General features: G+C 37.3%; 1 protein-coding gene across 1 annotated transcript in view; it reads left to right on the top strand.

Annotated features, from left to right (window-relative positions):
* Window positions 1–18,708, top strand: part of LOC118745587 (dystrophin, isoforms A/C/F/G/H) — a gene marked incomplete at its 5' end in the record, with an annotated part of 547,153 nt that overhangs the window by 112,200 nt on the left and 416,245 nt on the right. The window contains 5 exon segments of the mRNA XM_036479124.1: window positions 9,901–9,991; window positions 10,115–10,235; window positions 10,362–10,495; window positions 13,330–13,423; window positions 13,492–13,572. Coding sequence (XP_036335017.1) covers window positions 9,901–9,991; window positions 10,115–10,235; window positions 10,362–10,495; window positions 13,330–13,423; window positions 13,492–13,572 — 521 coding nt within the window.

The raw sequence follows: 18,708 nt of genomic DNA, 5'->3' as shown, positions 1-18,708 counted from the left end.
AAAAATGAAGACCAAGATAAATTTAAACACTTTACTTATATAAAGGCAAAGGTGAAGGGGAATATGTAGAAGAAGAAAATGATAAACATAAAAGTAAAAGCAAAGATAAAGATGAGGATGAGGATACCGATAAAAGTAGAGATGAAGATAAGGAAGAAAGATTAAAATAAAGGTAATTATAGAGAAAAGGATATAGATAGAGGCACAGAGAGTCAATCTGGGAACTATTTCGGGATTTAAGAGATTTTCGAGATTCTTGGGAATTATCGAGATAATAATCGATATTTATATCGATCTCGTTATTGGTTTTTTCTTCGATATTGTTATCGAATTTTTTATCAATATTGTTATCGATTTTGTTATAGATTTTGTTATCGATGTTTTTAGCGATTTTATAATCGATTTTGATATCGATATTTTTATTGATTTTATTATCGATATTTTTTTGTGTTGATTTTCTAATCGATTTTGGTACCAATATTATTACAGATTTTGCTATCGAAATTTTTATTGAATCTGTCATCGATTTTATCGATTTTTTTCCGATTTCGTCATCGATTTTGCTATCGATTAGTTATCGATCTTGTTATAATTTTTTTATCGATTATTTATCGATTTTGTTATCGACTATTTATTAATTTTCTTATCGATTTTTTTATCAATTACTTATGGATTTTGCTATCGATGTTTTTATCGAGTTTGTTATCGATTTTGTTATCGATATTTTTATAGATATTGTAATCGACCTTTGTTATCGATTTTATTATCGACATTTTTTTTAGATTTTAATATCCATTTCCATAATTTCTTTAATCGATATTTTTTATTGATTTTCTAATCGATTTTGCTATCATTATTATTATCGATTTTGCTTTCGAAATTTGTATCGAATTTGTCATCGATTTAGTTATCAATATTTTTATTGGTTTTGTTATCGATACTTTGTTGGATGTGACTATCGATTGTGTTGTTGATAGAGTATAAAGATAAAGGAAAACGGAATAACATAGATGTAATTAGAACGAACAGGGTTAGAGGTAGGGATCTAGATAGAAAAAAGACGAAAATATAAACTTAAGCAAAAGCATACACATATGTATACATATATATGTATATTGATTATGAGATAATAATAGTACATATCGTCACCTGAAATGCAAAAGACGCAATAAACATCAGCGTTGAAATGCAAAAAGTCATAACTAATAAAAAGTTCAAAATTCACTTTTGGATTTATAACGGGTGATTTTTTAAGAGCTTGATACCTTTTATTTGAAACGTTAGATTGGTCCATGACATTTACTTTTTGAAGATAATTTCATTTAAATGTTGACCGCGGCTGCGTCTTAGGTGGTCCATTCGGAAAGTTCAATTTTGGGCCACTTTTTCGAGCATTTCGGCCGGAATAGCCCGAATTTCTTCGGAAATGTTGTCTTCCAAAGCTGGAATAGTTGCTGGCTTATTTCTGTAGACTTTAGACTTGACGTAGCCCCACAAAAAATAGTCTAAAGGCGTCAAATCGCATGATTTTGCTTATTTACGAAGCCATTCAACCAGAAATGAGCCTCATCGCTGAACAAAATTTGTCGATAAAAAAGCGGATTTTCTGCCAACTTTTCACACATTCAACACATTTCGAACCGAACACTGATTTTGGTAATAAAATTCAATGATTTGCAAGCGTTGCTCGTTAGTAAGTCTATTCATGATGAAATGTCAAAGCATACTGAGCATCTTTCTCTTTGACACCATGTCTGAAATCCCACGTGATCTGTCAAATACTAATGCATGAAAATCCTAACCTCAAAAAAATCACCCTTTATGATGGATTTCATCGAATTACAACTCGCCACATAATTTTATGGGGAAAAAATTAAAATATTAGTCACGACTTTTTCCATTACATTTACGATGTTGTTACGTCTTTTTGCATTTCAGGTGACGATATGTAACGTATATTTCACTTCTCCAGTGTGGTCCAGGCGCACTTACCTTTTTATTTATTGCCTGTAGGTGCACCGAAAACATTATCTTTTTTTCTTGCGAAATTGCCCTGCAAAAATATTATGTACGCGGGGGTATGCGGCGAACTTTTTTTGTTTGTTTGTAAGGTGGTACGGTGCATATTAATGTATATGCAAAGTGGGTGTGGTTGCTAGTTGTAGCAGGTGGGCGGATGCAGGATGTCCACACGTGCGTCCCCCTCACTAACTCTTTCACAATTGCAGTAGCTATGGAGTGCATGACTAAGTATGTATATGTTTGTGTGAGTGGCTTGGTGTATGCATAATACTTGTGGCAAGGGTACATTTGCAACAAATTGCCGCAACATGCGTTTTAGCAAATTGCACATAGTAAGTACAACCCACGCCTTTGGGGCAATGCTCGAGGCGCCGGCATCTGGTGGACGGGAGTGCAATTGAGAGAAGTTTGATGTACCGGAAGCGGTAGTACACACCTTGGTATGTACGAATGTATGTGTGCGTACGTGGCACCGGTAAATGAGTACAAATTTTGTTAGGAAGCAAGGTACATAGCCACAAAATACATGAGGTGCGTACTGATGAAAGCTGAAGTCTTGTGTGGCAGCTGCAATTCAGGGGATCCGCTGTAGTAATAAAGAGTCTGTGGTTGGCCTTAATCTCCACAAAGCCGAAAAGTATGCTACAGTAAAAGTAAATGAAAGCCGGCTATGATGAGTTGGTAGTAAGAGTGGTGAAAACACGGAGCGGATGTGGTGAAGAGTAACAAAGTGAGAGTGGATGAAAGCGGAAAAATAGAGAAAGTGGGATAGATAGAACGAGAGAGAGCCACAGTAGAAGAAGGAGCGCGAAAGTGAGAGTGACTAAAAAGAAAATGAGCGCAAATAAGTGAGCATAATTCAAAAGAGAGTCTGAGGTGTTGCCGCGCTCCGAGCGCAATAGCCACGCGACACTTTTCTATTACACTTTATAGTTTGCACATAGTTTGTTGTTGTTGCCTTTATTGCCGGTTTTACGGCAGTGTTTATTTATTTTCACATTATTGTCGTTTATGTTTGCTGTAAACAGTTGCATTTACTAGCGGCGCTTTTGCTACTACAAAGGCCAAAACAAAAACAAACCCAGTAGTAAACAAAAAACTGCAGAAATAAAAACTAATAAAAATGCCGGCTTAACTGTAAAAAACCAACAAAAGAATAGTGTTGCAGTAAACTTAGTATTGGAACACCCGAAAGTAGGAAGTGATGTCGTAGAGTGAACAAAAACATACGCATAATAGTGTAGTGATATAAAAAGCCGCTGAAAAAAAAAATCAAAAAAATGATTTAACGATTTAATTCATAAATAAAAATTGCAACGAATCCGCACAAATGTCTTAGTTTTTTCCCAAAAGAAAAATACCCGCATATCAACATAAAATCAACGAAGCTTCTGTGAACCCTTGGAAACGCTACATTCGAATAAGCAGCCGCAGCTTACACAACGCTCTTCGAAAATGTCTGCCAAACCACCGCCACCACCCGCCAACGCCGCCGACCCCGATGGTCCCAAAATTGCACCAGAAATTCCACGGCTCACTTCAGAGCTGGCCGCGCAGGCCGCCATACGCGCCCAGCAAATACTACGCAAACAAGCTTCACAGGAGGATAAGAGCGCACCGGCCATGCATTTGCCACCGAAACCCTTTGGCGCCGTGCCACCGCCACTGCCACCGCAACACAACAAACCAGTTCCTGCTATACCGGCACGTGCAGCCGATCGTGCACCACCGCCAGAGATACCGCCAAAGCGGCACAGCCTCAAGAGCCTGCCGGATGGATTCCCGTTGCCACCGCCGGGGGGCCGCCAACCACCGCCGCTACCCAAGAAGCCCGCTTCGGCGCAGAGCTCCGCACAAAATAGCGCGCAAAATTCACCAATCACCGTCAACAAGTTCAAAGATCGCCCACCATTGCCACCGGAGAAGCCAAGTGACGTGTTCAAGCGTAGCTCAAATCCTTTTGATCCACCCATGCTGTTGTCGGCTAGCAATGATGCGCTGCCCAAGTCTGCGGTGCCATCACCAGCGCCTACACGCGCAAGCGAAGCAAAGAAAGCCGCCGCCGCTGCAGCCGCCGCCGCCGCCTCCGCATCTAATGCTTGCTCTACAAGCGCGCGCATATCACCCACAGAGGACTTTGGTTCGGAGGATGCACTGCGCGGCATTGAAAGCGGCCTACGTAATATGGAGCGCGCCATGCAAGAGCAAATGAATTTACGTTCAATGGAAGCTGCAGCTGCCGCCGCCGCAGTGGCCGCACAACAAAACAATTTCGACTTGAGCTTCAAGGCCGGTTTGGGTGCTGGAGCAGGTGTACGTCACCCGCTAACCAATTTGAATTTACGCGGTCCACCCTACGAACGCAATCTCTCTTTGGACGAAACAACCGTACGCGATGTTAGCGCCATGCCACAGAACCCAGCTGTGGCTGCTGTGGCCGCTGCCGCACGACAATCATTCGAGGAGTTGAAGCAGCTGCGCTCACAGCAGCTGCAGGGCTCTGCCACGGCGCTCAATCAAACCGCCGAGCACAATGCTATGCGTTCCACTATCGAGCACCACATGCGTTCGCTGGATCGCAATCTGCCACTTGAGCTGCAGTACAGCCGTCACCGCGTGCAAGCTTCGCAAGATTTTAGTAAATCAAATATGATTGGAGTAGGTGGCGGTGGCGCAGGTGCTGGCGCTAGTAGTGGTTCGGGAAATATCGGCGCAGGTAGTGGTGGTGTTGGCGCAGCCAGTAGCGGCGGTGGTGGTAGTAGTGGTGGACCACCGATGCCGTTGAGCAGTGAATTTCGTGAGCAAATACGTCAGCAGCTGTTGGGGAATGTGCCAGCCAATGTAATGCATAATACGGGTTTGACGCCCGGCTCAGCTGCGGCCGCTGCATTGCTGCAACATCAGGCGCAGTCACGCGCTGCGGCTGCTGCCGCTGCAGCAGCGGCCGCCGCTCAGGCTGCTGGTAGTTTGACGCGCGAAGAGATACGCATGCGTCGACGTTCATCGCACGATGAGACGCAGTTGGTGCAGAATGCCAGCGGCGGAATTGCGGGTAGGATGATTGCAATGAAACCAATCGATTTTTAACTATTCTTGTTTAAGCCGAATTTTGATTTGATATCAATTGCCTAATTTTTATTTCAAAATTATAAAAAAGATACTTATATGCCTATTCGTTTTTCGTGAGGGTACCACGGGCGGTACTCATGAGTAAGTGACTTCAGCTTAATTACATAGAAAACTCTATTCCTGCTGGTCTCAGGTGGTGTATTTCTCCCAGAGGACTGAAAAACTATACACACGCTTCTCCAAGACCGGAAAATAAACTGTCGATTCATGATATCTGGATGAAAGCTACCGGTTCTCTTCCGCGCTGGGTACTAACGCGATATTCGTGTAGTCAAGCGAACAGATACGGATCAGAGTCTGTCGTATCAATAATGTCAGCCAAACTGCGCTTTAGGCCCTGGAAAATTATGTAGGATAATTTCGTCTTACTAGAATTCATGTGAAAGCCAGTAGGCTAAGTAGTGTTCAGGTAGACAAATTGGCTAATAAAATGGCGAACTATGGGCCTGCGGTTCACTCAATGAAAACAGGTTTTGTGTGAACTGTTAGGTGGCTTCACGACGTCGTTTAAAAAAAAAAAACGGTGGAATTAGGCTGAGTTAAAGTTTTAGCCGCCTAAATCCAATTTAGAATGGCGACATACTTAGGCTCAATAAGGTCGATGTGGTAACGCTTGACAAACAAAAGGTATACTTGTAAAGGTGAATTAATGGGCCTCATGCATATAAAGTGAGCTTAAGCTACGACGTGATTTTCAGTACAATTTATTTAGCTTGAGCTTACTTTATCAGTGTAGAAACTGAGTCTGATTTTAAGCTCAATTTTTATGCACTGGGCCCAATATATTCTATTCCCCACTAAGGCAAGGCACGAACGGAGGCATTATTTATATTATTTGAAGATTTCGATTCCTTCCTCATCGCGATAATTTTGACAGAAGTCTTAAGTCAGAGGGCCTATTTAAATAGCATGTATTCCTTTTTGGTGTGACCGGTTACAGCCGCATGTCAATGTAGATGACTTCCCAGAAAAAAGAGGGTGTGTCTGAATTTTCTCGTCCTTTTACTAAAGGGATTCTTCAAAATAAATGGTAAAATGATTGGAAGTAACAACAAATAGATACAAATTATAAAAAAATAATCAGGAATGACTAGAAATTTGATATAAAATTGACTAAAAAAATTTACGAAAATTGTCAAAAGAATAACCAAAGATGACAAAAAATATAAGTAGCGATTGCATCAAGTGAGGGATCATTAAACATTGTTCAACAATAGTCATATGTACGATACAGTTTTCACCCGACGACATAGTCATATTTGATTAGAAAATGAGTGCATATTCGAGAGGGGAGAGTCAAATATGACCAATTTTTGTTCGAAAATTTTACAAAATGCTGGGTGTGTATGAATATAAGTGTTTTAATTGTTTTTGCAAACACATATGTATATATGTATGTACTCCGAGTGTACTTCTGTCATGAAAAACAGCTTCTCATAAAAATACAATCGCCGTTCGGAGTTGGCGTAACACTGTAAGTACCTCCCCCTTGTGGGACAATATCAAGGCGCACGCCACAAATCGGTTAGAAACTCGGCCAAACACTAATATAAGCGCCAATCTGTTAATATTATTATTATTATTTATGAACCCACCGGTCAATTTTTTCTGCCAGCAATAAGAAATCGAGTCGCTCTCGCAACAAATTGATCGCCCGAAGGCAACTCACCTGGTCAAGCCGTTTTATTATTACTCGAATGAGTCATTTTCCTATCACTTGGCGGTATTCGAGCAATAATTACTTAGAATCCTTTTATTCTTCTTACAACCGATTTCACCAGCAATGATTTTTCAGCCATTTTTCGAAACTTTAACAGTTTTTTCTCAAAAACTGGACGTGCTAGAAACATTTTGTAAATGCACTTCAAAAATAAAAAAAAACCATCAAATTTTGTTGAACTATGTTATTTACATATGAAAGTGTGTATAGTTAATTCTATAATACATATAAACCATATAAATCAAAGTTTCGCATTATATATAAGGTTCACAAAAATTCAAAAAATTTTCATTAAAATTTTAAAATTTTTATTCGGAATTTCTAGAAAGTTTTTAAGTATTCATGCATTTTTGTAGCCCATTCAGTTTTAATCAAATGAAGTGCAAGTTTCAACTGGGTTCTTCAAAGTTGTATGCTTTGCATTTAGATAAACAGCACAATTCGCTTTGCAATCACCTGCTCCGGTGACACCACCTTGTATGAAATCGCCTTGCGACCTGCTATCTATAATTCAAAGCATACTTTTTCATTAGCAAATTTCTCTAATTATGACAAAGGGTCCCCTATACCAAAGATTTGTGGAAGAAGTTGTGATTTTTTGTTTTTTTTATACACTTGGACTTTTATATAGCGAACTCCTTTGCGAAAAATTTTGATCTGTAACAGATTTTATTCCAGCAGACAAAAAAGTTCCTGCATCTTAATTGTATCGACACGCAGTGCGTGTAATATTTTTTCCATGCACCATCGAATTAAAAAATAAACCTCCCCGTTGAAATTACATGTTTGCGCTAGTCCACATAATTTTATCAAAAAAAAAAGATATACTTTAAAGCTTGCCCGAGAAGAAAAAAATTATATTTTTTTAGTCCCTCTATAACAATATCAATAACAATAAATGGTATCTGCATAACTTTCAAAAAAATACGATTTTTTGAATTCGTGCCTCTAATAAATTATCCCATAGCCTAAACTACTTATAAGTATCTACTACTGTTTATCATTTATCTCTCTATTCATCGCCTAGCATTGAAACAATTTTCCCTTGCGCCCCATTGCGCTGCTGATTTGGATTACATGCGTTGTTGTTTGAAAGGTAAAACTAATTGACGGAAAGAGGATATGCGATATTTTAACCAAAAATGCACTAAAAAAAAAAATGCAAAATCAAATTAAATGTTGTAAATTAACGTTTATGGCAGCTAATCCCAGCTAATGCAACAACACATTAATACGCAAAAATAAAAACAATTTAACTAACTAAGAATAAAATCGATAGCGAAGGACATCACTGCCCACCTGGTGGCCCTTGCACATAAAAGTTCATTAGAATTTGCTGAAATCAAGAAGCTATTTTGAAGCTTTCATACGTATTTATTTACTTTGGAAAGCACCAACATTTCCATAATCCTTGACACTATGAAGAATTTACAGGGCAATCCTGGCAACTGTCTTTCAACTCACCACAGTCTTTGACAAGACAAAATTCTTTCGCAAGACAATTGTTCGTTCTGGCAAATGTCTTGAAAGCTTAAGCAAAATTTTTTTTTAAAATTGAATTAAATTAAAAAAATATATCTAGTTTTCTTTTTGAAATGGTAGAAACTAATAAATGAATGAAAATAAAATTAAAAAAGGGAAAATAAAATAAAATTAATGTAAAAAAATATTTTTTTCAAAGTTAAATGCAACTAATAAATATAAATTTTTCTTTTTGAAACTATGAAATCTAAGAAAATTAAATTAGTAAAAGAAAAAAATTAAATAAAAATTGGAAAATAATAGTACGTATTTAAAAATTAAATGAAATTAAAAACCGTATATATTTTGGCTTTTAAAACAAAATCGAAAAATAAAAAGAAAATTAAGTTTGAAAAGACAAAAAGATTTAGCAAAAAATATAAGATCCTAAAAATTAAATGAAATCAATTTTTTTTTCTCAACAATAAAATCTAAACCCAAAAAAAAAAAAAATAAAAACTAAAAATTCAATGCAATTCAAAAACCATTTACTTTTCTTTCTTAAAAAAAAAAACGAAAAAAATTTATTTCTAAAAATTAAAAGAAATAAAAAAATATATATTCTTCTTTTCAAGACAATGAAATCTAAAAATTGCAAGAAAATTAAATTAAAAAAAAAAAAGTAAAAATTTTGGCTGGCTTAGGTTTCGAACCTAGATCTCTCGAAAGGCACACCAGTGCTTTCCTCACTCGGCCATTTAATACTGTTGCAGCGACGTGAGCTAAATTATATACAAGTGCTTCCCTCAAAAGAGTTTTCCACCACGAGTGATGTTTGAGAAAGCTTTTTTTCCAAGACTTTTATACTAGAGCAAGAAAAGCCTTTCGTAATATCTTGCCATCTGTCATTCATTTATCTCAGAAAAACTGTTTACTATCTAAGCCAGAATTGCCCTGTTAGTCACAACTATCAAATTGTTTACCACTAACTTAATGTTAATGAATTTTGCATGATCGTTTATTTTTCTGGTTTAAATGTGGAAATTATAAAGGACTCCTGGTTCGATGTATTTTGAAACGCAATCGTGACGACGAATATTCATTCGAAAACACATCACACTCCTACCCTTACGAAATCACCTTCCACCAAAAATTAGACTTTTGGCTCCTTTAATGCAGGTTTAATTTAAAAAAAGTTGTCCTAGGGTACCACGGTTATACAAACATATGTACAAGGACATCGTATAAGCAAGGAGAAATCTTACAGCACTCAAATAAAAACAAGGCATTGATTGCGCTTTCTCTGTTACTCTTCATGCGAAAGCATCAAGAGCGGAAAGCACATAACACAGTTCTACTCAACTTTACTAAGCTTTCACTTACATTTGTACTTACAGCTGCTGCAGTCGAAAGCTAGGTCACTTACTTTCGACATTTTACTCACCTTTGTTGTAATTGTTATAATTTCTTATGTGATTTTTTTAAATAACTAACTTTTCTCACCCAGCATATTATGTAGTTCTCAATCATAACTAATCCGTCTTTTTTTCTTTACGTTATTTCTCTAGTTACACGCTTACGTGAGCACTGGGATGAGACCTCACAGTGTGTGCTGCAACGCGCCGCCCAATTGAAGAATATGCTCGGCGATTCACAGCGGTGAGTAGTGTTGCAAATTTCCTAAAGAGATTATAAGTTTTATTAAAACTAAATTAATTAAATTAAAAACCTAATAAAATTCTGTCATCCCTTTATTTTTTATTGACACACACACCCGCACAGCTATGAAACAAAGCGCTTGGAGTTGGAAAAATGGCTGGCCCGCATGGAGGCACGTGCCGAGCGCATGGGCAACGTTGCCACCACGGCTGATGTCTTGGAAGCGCAGCAAAAGGAGCAAAAGGTATGTACGAGCATGTAGTTGTGTGTGTGTGTGGTTAGATTGCTGGCTGCAAACTTTTACTAACAAATACTATAAAATTGTAATTAATTAATTTGTGTAATTTGCTTTTGTGCATTTTGTTTACAGTCTTTCCACGCCGAGCTGCATCAGAATAAACAACAATTTGAACTTTTCAATGCTTTGACGCAAAAGTTGATTGCCGTTTATCCATCGGATGATACTACGCGTATCAAAAAGATGACAGAGGCCATTAATCAGCGGTGAGTGCCTTGGTTTCAATTTTTGATTTTTTTTTGCGATATTTAAAACATTCGTTAGTCGTTCGTTGTTGGAGTTTAATTGAAGAATTATGTACATACAGAAAATTACTATATATGTAGCAATCACTGTTATAGCCAGTTTCACTAGAGAAATTTAAATGAAAGAATGCAAACTAATAGAAGAGAAAAATTAATTTTTCCCTTAAATTGCTAGTGAAATCGGCTGTTAGACCTAAATTTCATTGGTTTTTAGTTGAATCCCAATTTTTGAGAGTTAAAACCGAAACTAAATTCCCCTAAATTTAAAAATAAAATTACCTAAATAATTTTTTTAGAATGAAAATAAAAATTCTGAACAAAAAGCAGTAAAATTTGGAATCAATCCGAATCATTTCGGAACTTTTCGTGATACTTTTTAGATTGCCGCAAGATATTTGGGAGTTTTTTTTAACATTCTTCTTATTTTATTTTAAGGGACCTTTCGGTGGTTTTTGGGCTACTTTGGAATTTTTTCCGGTACTCTTTTGAGAGTTTTAAGAAACTTTTGTAATTCTTTGTATTTTATTTTAAAGAGGTTTCCCGTATTTTTCGGGACCTTCAGTTTTTCGCACTTATATTATTTTCTCGGGATTCTGAGTATTTTATATTTCCGGGATGCCAGGGAACCTTTGCAATGTTTTCAGGTATTTTATAAAATTTGCGATCTTTCAGAATTTTTTCGGGACCTTTCTCGGTTTAACGGGGATTTTGAAAATTTTTAGTTTTTGAGGGCGTCGTGATTTATACTACTTCCGGATTTGTTTGATTCTTTTCGGAATTTCTTGGAAATTTTGAAACAACTTTCCCAATAGTAGGTACTTCCTATTTCATTAAATGGTATCCTTCGGAACTTTCATCAATTTTTTAGGACTTTTCGGTATTTTTAGGGAAGCTTTTGGAACAATTTTTGGGGTTTTCCATCGGCATTATAAAATGCATTACATATATTAAAAAAAATTCACCGAAATATTTCGGAAAAATATTAAGACGAAAGTGAGTTTAATCAATTTGAAAAGAAGTCCCAAAATAGAATTTTTACAAATAAAATTACTTTTTAAAAGTATGTTTCCCAAAAAATCACCTCAGATGATAGAAAGGTTTAAACTAAAAAGGTGTGCATAAGAATGTTTGAACATTTCATCAATAGAATCAAAATGATGTGATTTTTTCAAATAGGCTCAGACGGCATATGTAAACCTTAATATTTTTATGAAATATTAAGGCGGTGGTCTTAAAATATTATAATTTGTATAATTCTGATGGAAAAACGGCTCTGTTTTTTTTCTATGGAGGGTGAAGCACTCTAATGTACATTTGTATGTAACATGACAAGGAAAACAATAAAATACTTTCGCAAATAGGGTTTGTTTTTCAACATCCTTGTAGCTCGATATATTACTGTCTTGTGAGCGTGGTACACATCTTGTGAGAGATTTGTATGCCCAAATTTTCTATCAGAGCTCTTTTTGAAATGCCTTTTGAGTGCATTTTTCTGGCGGAGTGACCTCACCTAGTCGCCAAATGCGGTGTTTATTCAGGCAGTTCGTACGAGCAAGCTACCCAATATATAACCAGAATAGAACACAACATGGTGGCTGGACTGAGATTTTCCAGTTTCCGAATTGTATCGCATAATGATGACCGATTTTTTTCATGTTAACAGATTCACTAAGAGCGTTCACTTTGGATGTGTTTAGGTTGTAGAGAGATGGTATTATTTTTTTTTTTACAAACTACTCGTAGTTTCCTTCGGGATGGGATTGGAGTAGGGGCCAGATAGTCGAGGAGAATTCCACTGAAATCTATACTGCCGGTTGCAAAATGGATGTGTTGTGCTAGAATGTTCCAAGCGGAAGTACTGGAAATCGAACGGGCCCGTAAAGCATTCGAGGGGAGCTGCATAGGAGTACGAAGAGCATAAATTTTCTCAGATTTACGAGCGGCACTTCTGGCACTTGCCTCACCGGTAACAAAATCTAAAAAAGTCAAAGCTTAAGATCGACCGACAAGTTAATTAGCATCTCTCTCATCCGGGTTCCCGGCCATAGGAACGAACATACACCGAAATGAGTGGGCTTGTGACTTGTCTAAGGCCAGGTCATCCTTTGATGAATCCCAAGCAGAGACAATAAACTTTTCACTCGGACTCATCAAAAGGGAACATCATTTGCAATTCGCACATACATATGGCTGACACATGTAGAAACAACCTTCAAACCTGCAACGTTGGACCAACCTTCAAACTTAGAAATATATGGCCGCATTATGACAAGCCAAAGAAGCACTTTTAAAGAGGTCGAGGAAAGGTATACCCAAATTAACTGCCACGATAATGGGACATTGGCCGATTGGCAAACATGTAGCTAAAGTGGGCCTTCCGTACATCCCTCGGTGCCGTAGCTGTAATCCTGAGTAAATTAAGTAAACGGTCCTATACTGTCTTTACAAGTGTCCAGCATTGGCACGAGAAAAGGCATGACACACACGAGAGTTTTTCCATCCAAACTCTTAGGGAGATCTCCATTAATGAGTTTCTTATAAGTCAGGGCGGTTACTTTTGGGACTGTCCGGGTAAATACCGCATACGGTTTCTGTAAATGTTAGTTTATTAGAATCAGGTATTCTCTACAGAATAAGGCCAGAAACAGTTCCAATATTTTTTCTGAGTTGATAGCATTTAGATGCCAGGAAATCTGTAGTTTGTGAACTTTAAGCCGCAAAAAGGGTTAACTTCTACTTAACCAGTGACATGAATAAGTTTATATGTATTTATTAACCAAACTTTTCCTTTTCAGTTATTCAAATTTAAATAATGGCGTCGTCAATCGCGGCAAGCAGCTTCATGCCGCCGTACATAGTCTTCAGTCATTCGATCGTGCTATGGATCAAGTATGTGCTCCGTAATCATATTTTCATTATTTTAATTGCTAACGATTATTTCTGATATCTTTCTACAGTTTCTCGCTTTTCTCTCCGAATCAGAATCACTTTGTGAGAGCGCCGAGGCTGAAATTGATCGCAATCCACTAATGTTCAAGGTAAGTGGTGGAGATATATATCTATACATTTTTTCGCTTTGCTATGATGTTATCAAATATAGTGTGCTACCTTCATAAAGTTTTTTTTTGTTTTTAATAAATAATTTTTATTATTATGCCTTGAGATAGCCTAAATGAATTTGTGGGCGAAAATATTTTTTGTTCTTAATTTAGAAATAAACGAAAATGGTCGAACTTAGCTTAAAATAATAGAAGCTTTCATACATTTTTAATGAAATAGCGACAAACTATTTTAAACATTCATTACGAAAAAAATGGTGAAAATATTTTAAAATAATGAAATAACTGGTAGATCCAAACATTAAGTTTTTTTATCACATTTCCCGATTCTTTCAAAACTACATCGAGCGCTAAGGGAAAAAAATGTTGCGGCAACAATTTAATTTTATGCATAAATGTTGTAAGAGCATCTGGAAGCATTTCTGTATCGAAAAGAAATCTAAAAAAAATTCTTACGTTTTTTGACAGTTATGGCTCAACACTTTTTGCGCTGGTAAAATTTTTTTTTCAGATTTAGTTAAACAAATTTTTTAATCTGTGGTTAGAAAATGTTCGGTAAGGTTAGGAAAAGGCCTGCTAATGGACATAATGAGTAGCCCGTTAAGTTCTTTAAAAAATGATAATGCTTGTTGTAGCATAGCTACAGCACATTTTTCACATACCGTTTGTGACACTCCACTGCGTCCTGGGCGCTTGAAACGTATTCTCTTCTCTGCCCAAACTGGCCAGTTTCCAACTTGGTCTCGCCTTACTGCAATTCGAGGAACATGTTGAGCAGGACCCTTATGCTTTTTTATAGCGGCCCATTATGCTATCGATGATATCCACCCCACTCATGTGACGATTATACTCGCTCACTATGTAAGGTCTTTCAATGGTAATATATTTTTTGTACTTCGGATATCGGTAGCTCGCCAGCAAAACTAGTTGCTAGAGTAACTGATTTGTTGTCCTTCCAAACAACGGTCCCACATATGCAATATATCCGACGGGGTGCCCACGACCATTTTTAGAAATATCTTTATCTGTCGCAGTCAGGTATTCTACTTCGTCGTATTCGTCGTTCCTTGGCCTAATATTCTATTAAGTGGCAACGACGTTGTAGTTGTCAAAATAAAACCTATAGTTTTGATTCCTCGGAATATTTCTGGCCAGTCTCAGTCAATGTTTCAGGCAGCACCCAAATCTGGCTCTCCAGGCTCTATAGTAATTTCAGCTCCAGTTTGTATTTCAAAATAGTACGCGAAACCGCTAGTGTCGCAAAGTGCAAATATTTTATATCCCGAATTTTGCCAGCTTCTTGGGATTATATATTTTCAAGTTATTCCTTGCTTTCGTTGAGCAAATTTCCTCATCCACACAAAGCTGGCTCTCTAATGGAATTTGCATACACGTTTCGTTAAATTTTATCAGTATTGGTCGCGTTGGGATGTTCGCGAGGAAGCATTTGGAATTGTCATTGAAGTGTATAAATTACCTGATCTTTTCAAATTTTTTCGCTGGCATCGTTTCCTTTATGAAAGGTGTTCCGATTACATAATTCCAATGATTCGGCACTCTTGGGGGATGTACCAAAGCCATTATATACGTTATTCTAATAAACTGCTGGATGTCGATTTCGGACACATGAAAATTCTTTCTGTGGTCCTTATGTAAAATGCAAGTATTGTTTTGCTCAGCGAAGTTCAGGAATAATTCTTGGGGAAATATTTTTAGAAAAAACTGGATAGGCGTTTCTAAATCCAAAATATCAGTAAGTAGTTCTTCCATTCCTCTGAATCGAAGTTGATGTTCATTTAGTTCAATACTTTTATCTTCCAGACAACATTCTTTAGTTTAATGCGACGTGATGAGCCAGGTTGAGTAGCACTTGCCAATACGGATGTTTGCTCTAAGTCACTAACACATTAGGGGAATTCACTAAGTTTTGCAAAACCCTTGATTGCTTGTAAAAAACGGTTTTCCTCAGCGAAAGTTGTGCCTTCCGTAGGCCGTGCACGGGGTTTGGCAAGGTTTGGTGAATCCCTCTACTAAGCTTTTGATTAGCCAATGTGCTTATCGCTCGATAAAAAAAAATATTGATTGGAAAACAAGAATTTAGAGAGAGCTGAATACAATTTGACGCTTCAGTTTCTTCTACATAAAAATTATCGTTTTTATTAGAATTACACTCGAATGTTCGCATTGCCTGTGTATGGATTTCCCTGATCACGAATCGATGCTGAATCCTACCGTGTGAAAGCACGTGCTTCTAATAATCCCGCTATGGTTTCTTACCTTTCTGATGTATTCCCATACAATGCTTTTTTTGTCACGCTGAACGTATGTCACATCGAAACTTTCTGGACACCAGCGTTTCTAAATTTGGTAAACACGCTATCGAAAGATAGCTGTAGACTTTGCACAATTTCCGGGAGCTCGAATGAGGGCAAATATTTACTAAGCCTTAAGTCTTACAAGCTCAAATTATGCAGTCCACATGTGGACTTTAGAACTAACCCCTAGAAACTCATATTCTGGGCAGCAGTTGTAGTTATATACATACATAAACACACGCAGAGTGAACAAAGAACGTAGATCGATGAGGGTGTCTCTAAACCAAACTAACGACTTTGATGGAAATACTGACCGGTCAATGAAATGTTAATATAGTCGATACAGCTTTTTACCGATAAATAATTGCCCAACCTATGAAAGATATATCAATCCGTTCAGAAAAGTTCATTCCTAAATGGTTCGCCAAATTCGATGAAATTTTGACAGCTTGTTGCGTAAACTCGCATATAACTATGATTTATGAGTATGTAGATTAGAGTAATCCGCAAAGTCAAATGAACGAGTTTATTCAGTCCTACCCCTCCTCAAGTGGTAATGCCATAGTCGAAGAAATCACATATAAATTTTGGTGCCAATTGGAGAAGGTTAAGGCGTGTCCCACAGGGCGCAAAGTACAGTTTCTTTATAGAGACTCAAAAAATTAAAATTATTTTATTTTTTTTCATCTAACACCTAAAATCGATACTACCATAGTCGAAGATATCACATATACATTTTGGTCGCAATAGGAGTCGGTTAAGGCGTGTCGCAAAGGGGTCAAAGCTCGATACCTCAAAACATTAAAAACATTTTTTGTTTTTTCATTTAATACCCAAAATCGATACTATTAAAGTCGAGGTTTGAAATATATAAGAGTTGGTGAAGACGTCTTAATCGCCACGCCTTAACCGTCTCCAATCGGAACCAAAATTTATATTGTTATCCTCTACTATAGTAGCATCGGCGTAGGGCTTGAGGCTAGGGAAATCTGCTGTAAAAATTTGCTTCCTACATTTAAGGACAACCCTAATGTATACATGTTTGGATTCGCTTGGTGACGCTTCATAAACAATAAAAGGCTAAACTATGCTTTCATATAGCCAATCCCTTACTAATGATTTTTATTTTCAAAATCATGCCGTCTCTTCTTAAACGGTGGTGGGCATCAGCTTGCCTGCGGACAAAGCTCTTTCAAGCTTTCTATACTAAATTTATACAAAACTTGAAAGAGCTTAGCCCGCAGGCAGGCCGGTGCCCATCACCGTTCTAAAAGCAGGCTTACAAGAACAAACAAGATCAGGGTTAGGATAGCACCACCGTGCGGTGCGCCTGCGGTGTACCTGCGTTAGTGAAGTTATTGAAAGCTTCCAGTATTTAGTATACTTTTGTGTAGGGCGACACCTACCGACCTTCTTTTGCAGTTAATATGTTGAGCTTTTGAAAGACGGTCACAAAGCATTCCGTTTATTATATGCGGCTAAAAACGTAATTCTAGCATTTTTAGCAAGAAAGAAGAACAGGCCGATAAGCCTGAAGTTCTTAGGAGAAGCACAAGAGCTTTTACCGGCCTTCGGGATAAAAGTGGCGTTAGCACAATCCAATATTTGAGGATCTGCCCAGTTCTCGCGCCACTCCCGATATCTCCAAGGCCTTTTGCAGCTGCGCAGGTATGATGCCAATCATTTTCGAGGATTTGAACGCCTTTGTCAGACAAGCCAGCTGACGATCATCGAGAAGGTCGTATAGGAAGCTGCAACCCTAATGCATGGTCCCAAACGAGATTTCTCCTAAAAGTTCCAATTCAGAATAGACCTACGTCTGCGGTCCATATTAAAGAGTCGTTTGCTTGACGCCCTCTAAGCATAGAGCACCATCATCAGATGAATTTCCCACATTATTTCTGAAAATTCAGAGAAGACGCGCACTCAAGAGTGTGTCTCTACACGTAGAACTCAGCATTTTGACCAGCTAATCCAATAAGGCCCCAAAAAGCTTTCGTCTGGCGCAGCAGGGTGACTAAGCGAGGGGGAGCAAAATATTGACCGAAGCCTCTTAGACACTGTTGCCAACTTGGTGCTTTTTGCACTAAATTTAGTGCTTTTCTTTATTCAAAATGCGGAAATTTTTGAGTTTAGTGCTTGGTGTGTTTTTTGGTGCTTTTGTGTTTGGTTTGAAGACACCAAATCTGGAAATCTTAAAAAAGAGGGGAAAAAATGTATAGCAATCGTAAGTTTTGTAAGCAATTTTACAAAAAAGGAAACAAAATCACGTCACAATGACAATCATAAGCGAGGGAGCATACATACAGTGGCGGGCAAAAATGGATGAATGGTGTTTCGTTTTTAATATTTTTAATGTTTTTCAAGCTAAAACAACAAAAACTATATAAATCACACTTTCAAACTTTATACAGAACTTAGAAAAATTCCACAAATTTTTATCTAAATTTCGAGCTTTTGAACCAGAATTTTTAGAAATTTTCCGGGTATGCAGTTAACGAGCTTATAAAATTCTAGTAAAATAAGTGCAAGTTTTGAGCGGCTAAGAACTCACATTGAGTTTTAATAAGTTTTTTTGTTGACATCGTTTTGCACTTTTTTCCATATAAACATGAATTTTATGTGGAAAAATATGCACAAGATCTCATCGATAAAAATAAAAAAAGTCTAGGCCTGTTTTCCTAAATTTCCTTTTTTATGTGAAAAAAAACCGAAAAAGCCGTCAGCAAAAAAAAAATTATTAAAAATCAATGCGATTTTTTAGCCTCTCAAAACTTGCACTTGTATTACTAGAATTTTA

The sequence above is a fragment of the Rhagoletis pomonella genome, unplaced genomic scaffold (assembly GCF_013731165.1).
Source record: "Rhagoletis pomonella isolate Grant_MI unplaced genomic scaffold, Rhpom_1.0 Rhpom_scaffold_00001, whole genome shotgun sequence".
Classification (NCBI taxonomy): Eukaryota; Metazoa; Arthropoda; class Insecta; order Diptera; family Tephritidae; genus Rhagoletis; species Rhagoletis pomonella.
The sequence above is the reverse complement of the archived record's forward strand: the minus strand, read 5'-3'. Positions and strand labels throughout refer to the sequence as shown.